Raw genomic sequence first — 8028 nt, forward strand, 5'->3', positions numbered from 1 at the left:
ACGAAGAACAGGGTTCGATTCCTCAGTACCACATACATAGAAAGAAGGTGGAAGTGGTGCTGTGAGTCAAGTGGTAGAGCTCTAGCCTTGAGAAAGCCCAAGGACAGTGCCCAGGCCTGCCCCCCCGACAAGAGAAATGAAGGCAGTAGCTTGTCACATTTTGTATCAAGGAAAACTAATATGACTGATGATTTGCATCTGTTTCAGGGAAATTGGATAAGCCTTTGTTCAGAGTCCATCTGCCTGAGTTAAATACTGAGCAGGAGCTGGTGTTTTTCAGAACAAACCCCAAAGTAATAGATGGTAAATTGGTTAAACAGTCTGATGTGTATTTAAATTTTCTTATAAATATCTTCCATCCTGTCAGATGGAAGACTGTCTCTGTAACATAGAGATAAAAGAAAAAAAGCACAAGAACCAGAGCAGAGAACAAGAACTGTAATTAAATGTGAACATTCAAATCTAAGTTAACTTTCTAAAAAACCCCTCCAGTCCCATTAGTATTTTTATTTTCTGGCATGTACACAAATATTCATTGTAAATAAATCATATACAGAGCAAGGGCCCGTGCTTCTTGAAATTCCAATCTTCAGTGGTCTCCAATGTCTGTGGTACTGCTCTGTGAAATGGTGTTTGCATGACCTTGACGTGAATAATGGGCCAATGAGTCTGCATGTGTATGTAAGAATGAGTTCTGAGGCATTTTCCTCCACACCACAGCTCTGCAGTGTGTGGTTTCCATCACTTGGTGAGTCTCAATCAAGCCTCATGGCAGAGGCTTGGATTTTGGTGTACCCTAACAAAGATTAGAAAGGCTGAGGGTCGCGAATTGTCCTTTGGTGAATCTTTGAAGAACAGAACTATGATTTGGGGAGTGGAAGAGCCAAGTGCACAAGTGGTGATGACCTGTAAATAGAGTCCAAAATGTCAGGTGATAGTGTGGTGGGTACAGTTGTCCTGTGATGGCACAGGGTGCCCGAGGCACTCAGGGAGTCCAAGGAGGGAAGGGGGAGTTTGGCTAATGCAAGTAGCCTGGGCACAGCAGGGTGGTTTTGTAGGTGGAGTCTGGGTATCCTGGGCTGGAGTAAAAGAAGGTGCAGGGTGGCCAGGGCCACTCAAGTCATCATGGTCAGTAGGATCCAGGGAGACATGCGCACGTGGAGCTCTCCTTAAGCCTTGCTTCCCCTCCTCTTCCTGTGGAAGAGGCTGAAGCTGGATCTCTGCTTGGCAGGTGTCCTCTGGGGGAAGGTGTACTTCCGCAGCACCACATGGTAGACGTCCATAGTCTTCAAGGCATAGAAAACGTTGGCATCATCAGGAATCCTCAGCTCTGGTGGAAGAGGGACACAAACCTTAGCTGTCCAACCTGGGGCTGAGACCACTGCCATTCCCATGCACTTAGAGATCAACTGTGGGTTAGGACCCCAAATGCCTCCAATCTCTGATTCCTGCATGGGAAAGAACTGCTGAAAACTCCTTTCTCAGAGGACAACTTTGGACTTCAGGTCCTGCCAGGTCAGGGTGAAGGAGGCACAAGCCAATCCCTTTCTGACCTCGCTGCTGCCTTATCAGCATCACAGACACAACAGGCTTTGCAGTGTGCAAACCAGCTCTCCTAAGATTGTCCTACAAACATGGACCCTCAGGACCACAAAAAGCAAGGCCTAATTCAGGCTTCTTGCAGTGAGTTCCAGGGTCCTCTAAGACCATGTGCCCCAAGTAGACTGTAAGTCCTGCCTTTGGCCTTCAATTTCTCCCCAATCTCCTGTATCCTGCACTCTTTGTGAGAGGAAAACCCTATGCTGTGAGAGGGAAAACCCCATGCTGCCAGCATAGTGGGAATGGTCCCAGAGGTAGGAAGGAATTCAGAACACATCCTGCATGGAACTTGTAATCTGTAATCAGTGCTGGTCAACCTCACAAAGAACTGGACAGATTCTGCACCTCATTGCAAAGACAAGACAGCAACACCACTGTGGCTCATTATCATTTGAGTTCCATGAGTCTTTCATGAGTCTGACTCATCTTACCATCTGTGAGTCTGTCTCTGTCTCTTTTTTTCTTGCCGGTCCGGGCCCTTGAACTCAGGGCCTGACCACTGTCCTTGGGCTTTCTCAAGGCTAGAGCTGTATCACTTGAGCCTCAGCACCATTTCTGGCTTTTTTCTATGTATATGTGGTACTGAGGAATCAAACCCAGGTCTTAGTGCATGCTAGACAAGGACTCCACCACTAAGCCAAATTCCCAGCCTGTCCCTGTCTCTTTGGCTACTTCAGTCTCTGTCCCTATCCCTGTCTCTCTGTCTGTCTCATCTACCTAAACTTTTGTCTACCTTTTCAACTTATATCTTTTATGAGTAAGTCAACTTTTGGCTCACTTATCTAACTCAGTGACTCGGTTCTCCCCCTGACCTGTTTGTTCAAGATAAGTGTTGTGCCACTGGCGCCATATGATTTTTCCTGCTTTTACTGTGGTTGATAGAAGAAAGAGAATCAGAGACTTCTAACCCAGGCTGACCTCCAACCTAGAGCCTCAGGTGAGCCTCCTAATGAACTGGGTTTGTAGGCTGAGTCCTAGGCACCTGGCTTCTAACTCATTTGGAAGAAAAACACATAGGTAGAGAATATTGGGAAGTTGCCCATGAGTTCTCAATAGCTCTTTCAGGGCTTGCATTAGTCCATGATATAGGGTGAGTAATGTTTGGAGGCACAGTTTTAATGGTGTGGGAACAATGCAAGGGTCTCAGGAATTCTCGGCACACACGTTACAACTGAGTGACAATCAAGTGTCAGGTATTTTCTGAAGCCATGTGTTTACATTGGAGAATGACAAAGTCCGTTCTGGTGAGCAAGCCAGCCATTCTGTCCTATGAGCTGTATTGTCTCCAGTCCTCACGGATGGTCTCTGCACTGGCTACTTCCTCCTCAGACAGGGCAAGAACAAGCATGTCCATGAGGGCAATAGCTCTGCAGCAACCAGGGCTGGCTTGGGCCTGGTGTCTAAGGCTGCCCTTATGCTGCCATACCGTGATGGAGGGGTTGGTGGGTGAGGACACTCTCTCCTGCCAAACTTCTTTTTTTTGCTAGACCTAGGGGCTGAAGTCAGGGCCTGAGTACTGCCTTGGGGCTTTCTGAAGGCTAGAGTTCTAACAGCACCACTTCTGGCTTTTTTTCTTTTTTTTTTTTTGTTTTGCCTATGCATATATTTCCAAGGAATCGAACTCTGGTGTTCTTGCATTCTAGACGGCTCTCTACCACCGGTCCAAACTCCTGGGCCCCTGCCAACTTACTTATTTGCCTGTCCTAGCTATTGTTTTAGGACTCACTTTGATCCTGTGTGATGATCTGCACCAGCTCTAAGTCTTCTGGCTTGTATCCACGCACCTGGAATTTCTTCATAGCTTTCACGATGACATCTCGGGTCTTCTCCTGGTTGGTCACCTGGGTTGGATCAGGAAACAGGCCTTGAGGACTGGGTCCCAGGGGTCCCTCCCTGAAGTCAGTATCCAGGACTTCGGTGGAACCATCTCAGTGTTAAACATGAGAAATGCCATGGGGTGTCATGGGTGTGTTTTAACCCTTCCTTCCTGAAGAGGAGTCCATGCATTGAAGTTGGTTATTTAGTATTCTTAGTAGAGTTTACCAGCTCTTCCTGGATCTGCTTTCAAATTTTGGGCCCCTGAGATTTAGTGGAATACACAATAAACTCCAGAAACCCCAGGCAAGGGAGGAGCCAGCCAAGTGCCCAGTGCCTGCTCCTAGCCAGGTCTGGGGTGAGTTGGAGGATGCAGTGATGAACGACACCCCGTGGAGCCTTGATCAACTCCCCTAACACTGAGAGTCCAGGAGAGAGGAAGTCGTTGCCTCCCCAGATGACTGCTCATGACACCCATTCTCCTTCCTGTTGGTGAGAGGACTGAACCAGATGCAGACACCAGACCCAGCATGAGGAAGGAGGGGCTCTGAATGTCATCTGCCCAGTTGAGTAGCTAGAAGAGCAGACATCTCTCTCTCCTGTGAGGAGTTTACTTGTGAGCAGATCTTTTAGCTCCATCATCTGCAGCACCCTGCCTTAGACATTCCTCATCCTCCCAGAACATAGGATCCCTATGTCTCGCTATCCTCCAACCCAGATGTGATTGTCAGAAGAGCCTACTAAGTAATGTGCGAGGATTGTCTGTGAGACAGTAAACAGTCTCAACTGGCAATCGTGTTCATTCACTACTAATCTTGTGATCAAACACCAGCCTTTAGGTTGTTTCCTGGGGAAAGTGAAGTATCTAAACTATGCCCTCCAGAGCCTAGGATTTCCCCAATCTTTGTCCGCATGCTTCCTCTCGGGACTCCTCACTGACCCTGCCTGAGGATCTATTCTTGCCTGGAGACTGGGCATAATTTTCCCTCCCTCTTTTTTAGGTCAGAAGAGCAGAAGGAAATGCAGCCGCCCAACTCACCTCAATGCTTCTGCATAGACGTCTGTTTTCCACAGGCAGCACCACCCTGATGACACACGAGTCTCCCAGCCTGAGATGGGGAAGCACGGATGAGCTGTCACTACTCTGCCCTGAGGTGCCGCTGTGAGTGTTGGCTGAATTGGTGTCCATTGTGCTGGTGTCTGTGGGTGAGGATTGGCTGGCAGAGGCCAAGCTGGTCATCCCAGTGGACCGGGAGGAGGATCCCTGGACCTGTGGATGACAGCAACATCAGGAGAAGTCCAGGTTTCCAACCAGGTCTAGGGCTTTCCTCTCAGGCAGTGGAAAGAGGACTATGGGCAAGACAGGAAGTCACCTTTTTCGGGTCTCCTGAGGATGTTTGTGAGATGCTCGTGATGAGCTCTGGGTAGGAGCTGGAGGAGGGAGCTGACTGCACATTGCTGTCTGACTGCACTGCAGTGGTGTTTGTGCTGCTCATCTCAGGGCCAGCCTTGTCCTGCTCCATCCACTTCAACTGGGAGCTGCCACTGGTACTAGGTGCAGCACTCTGGGTCTGGTGGCTTTAGAGAGGGGTCAGCTTACTGAAGGAACTTCTCTCAGGACACACACAAGACCCTAGACCTCAAACACTGGGGACCCGAATCTCCACTCCATGATCTGGGTCAGTTAACATTTTCCCATTCCCTTATGTGATGGATGAATCACAGAGACAGAACTCAGTGTAAGCAGAGGGGCAGACACCCCAGAGAACTGAGTGCCAGACCTGACTTCTCAATGGAAATGTCTCATCCACAGCCTGTCTCATTCCCACACCCATCCCATCATCTTCCCTGGTTCTTGCCCATCAGTGGCCAGGTCCTTACTGCTTCCAGGCCTTCCAGATGCTGAAGCGCTTCTTGGTCGGAGGGCTTGCAGTGTCATTCTGTCCCGGAGGCTCCAGTGCACATGACAGGTCATAGCTAGGCAAGGGGTGTGAGGTGAGCTGACCAAATTGAAGCTTGGGACCTCCCAGATTCTGCTTCAATTCTGAGCCTGCCACCCACCTGGTCACTGCCCCTACAAAGTGTAAGTCCTCAAGTCCAGACATGTGACACTCAGGATGGCACCACATCCCAGTGACAGGCGACTCTCCCTGTCCTAGTGCCTCCCAGCTCACCTGGCCTCCTCGCTGAGCCGCTCCAGGTCTCTGAACCAGCCTAGAAACTTCTCGTCTGGGGTGATGTGTTCATAGCTGCAGCTTGCCTGTAGCTGCTTCAGTTGCTCCATGATTGCATATTCCTGGCTAGGGAGAGCATGAGGTGAGTGGAGGGCTGTGCTGTGATGCCCAGGGGAAGAGCATTCACCAGGCTTTGCTCTGGGAAGCCTCAGTGCATCAGGGTGCTGTGGCTCTCACAACTGTGTCCACACTCATTCACAGGAAGCTCTCCTCTCCCACTTCACATCCCCACCCTGTCGTCAGGAAAGATCTGCACTCTGAACCAAATTTCCCTACCGGTCATGGTGACTGAAGCTGACTCTGCTGCTGGTCCCCATCCAGCCAGGAGGGCACCTGAAACTCACCTTTCTCAATTTCTCTACATGGATGACTCCCTCCTAGAAGGCAGAGAACAATGTGAGGAGAACCCCACCCTTCCTCCCTTCAGTCCTCCCTGTCAGGGGCTGGTCCTCTTCCATGGGACAGAGGGCATCTACATGTGCCTGTGAACCAAGTCCTAGATGGGACCTGGACACATCTCCAAAGAGGTTCTGGGATCATCTTGTCCAAACCTTTTGAGGACATAGGGTGACTGAGGGCTCAGCTGAGCCGGACTCACTGGTGCTTGCTTGGCCTGTCCTTTGTTTTCCATTGATCCCAACTGCCCACTGTGCCCAGAGGAACTTGAGTCCCAGTTGTGCTATGTGCCCTAGCTCCCTATCCCAGCAGCTCTGGATATCCCTTCTTAAGATGGATGCAGTGTTATCTTAAGAAACTCTTCACTGTGCCATAACTCAGCACACAGCAGGAGACTTTCTGTCCCAACCCCAGCAGCTCAGTGATGCCCAGACTACTCACATCCAGGAAGTCCCTAAAGGCCGTGTCAATCATTCGGAAGTCTCCCAGGAAAGTTTTCAGGTAGGGCACGGTGCCCTTGATGTGAACCTGTGGAATTGGATGGGTTGATGTGCCATGGCCTAGGACCCCATTGCAGGCCTCCCCAGACAGCCTCCATCTTCACAGGGCCTTTCTTATCAGAGTCACCTGTTCTGCCTAATCTGTTAGAGCCCCTTCTCTGCACTTGGGATAATAAACAGTATAAGGGTGGCATTGACACCTCCCCAAGTTAAGGAGCCTCTGAAGGCCACCTGCCACACAGGCTTTGCCATGCTCTGGCTTCTCCTCCTCCTTTGTCTCTGGCAGCCACTCAGGACAAGGGATTATAAGAATCAAATCCCATGTGTATGGAGTTATTTCAGGCAGGGGAACAAGAGGTAAGATGAGCAAGCAGACCTCTCTTCTCTTCTCTTACAGGCACTCTTGGTGCTTTCAGGACACAGTCACTCACCATGTCCTCAGCCTGCCTCTGGCCTCTCTTGGCCTTCTTCTCCTTGGGGGCAAAGTCACCAGGCTCCTGTCACAATGGAGAGCAGAACTCCTGAGACATGTGTCCACTCAACCTTTGTCCCTGACGTGAGCATGGATGGTGCCAAAGCTAGTGCCACCTGCTGCTTTGTTCTGGTTAATTCTCTGCCTCAGCAGATCTGAGGGATGCCATGCACTGAACTGGCCTCTCTCTGCCTGCTTCCTCATCTGCAAACTCTGCAAATAAATGATGTTCCTCTGAGCGCTATGGGATCCACTGGTTTCTCCCAATGTTGGTGCTGCCCTGAGTCTCTGTGCCTATGCCTTCTCTGGACTCCTGGAAATTTCTTTCTCCTCATTGTCTCATCAATCATCCAAATTCCTCAGTCTTCATAGGTGACAGGAGGGGACCGAGGAATAGGAAGGGATGGTGGCCTGTCCACTTCACTGTAGGCAATCATAGAAGAGACACTCTAACTCTGTGAGCAGGGTGCAGTCAGTGAGTGCTCCCATAATTGTCATGGGCCGGAGGGTAGAATAGTCCAGGAGGGAGAGGGTTATGGACTTTCAGCTAACTTGCTAACAAAAAAAATTCTGGATTTCCTCACCTAGGGGAGGGGCTCTGAATCATGAGAAAGCTTCTGTCCCACAAAGCTCTTCCCTATGTGTCTGTGTCCTGGCAGAAATCTTTCTCTATGCATCTGGGTGGGGAGTTCCCCAGATATACTGTAGTGGACAAGCGGGTCAAGGCATTGAGGAGTCCAGTCTGTAGCCCTTCCCACTGAGGCTTCTGGAGTTGTGTGTGAAGGAGCTCAGTATGTTTGAATGTAGAGGTAGATACATCTTTTCCTTTCTTGATTTGTGTGGGTGTCTCTATCGGAGCGACTAGTTCACTTGGGGGGTTTCATGGTTGAGTCTCAAGGTTAGGGCTCGCAGTCATGTACAGCTGAGATTTCAGGGCTGATTGAGCAGTGCCTGGCCTCCCTTGTCAAGAAAACCCCCAGCCACAGTCAGTTCTCCTGTCTAGTCCTTCTCT

The 8028-nt window shown here is 50.0% G+C and overlaps 1 protein-coding gene across 1 annotated transcript; it reads right to left on the reverse strand.

The window, feature by feature from the left end:
• Positions 1-918: 918 nt before the first annotated feature.
• On the reverse strand, positions 919-6475 carry LOC150039375 (ral guanine nucleotide dissociation stimulator-like). The gene is made up of 7 exons (XM_090327846.1): positions 5993-6475; positions 5589-5710; positions 5296-5391; positions 4788-4992; positions 4454-4684; positions 3326-3440; positions 919-1330 (listed from the first exon to the last, which is right to left on the reverse strand). Exons 2-7 carry the CDS (start codon positions 5696-5698, stop codon positions 1170-1172), a joined length of 918 nt encoding a protein of 305 aa, XP_090183972.1. The 5' UTR covers positions 5699-5710; positions 5993-6475; the 3' UTR covers positions 919-1169.
• Positions 6476-8028: the final 1553 nt, after the last annotated feature.

Source organism: Megascapheus bottae, unplaced genomic scaffold (assembly GCF_031878675.1).
Source record: "Megascapheus bottae isolate mThoBot1 unplaced genomic scaffold, mThoBot2.hap1 HAP1_SCAFFOLD_40, whole genome shotgun sequence".
Lineage (NCBI taxonomy): Eukaryota > Metazoa > Chordata > Mammalia > Rodentia > Geomyidae > Megascapheus > Megascapheus bottae.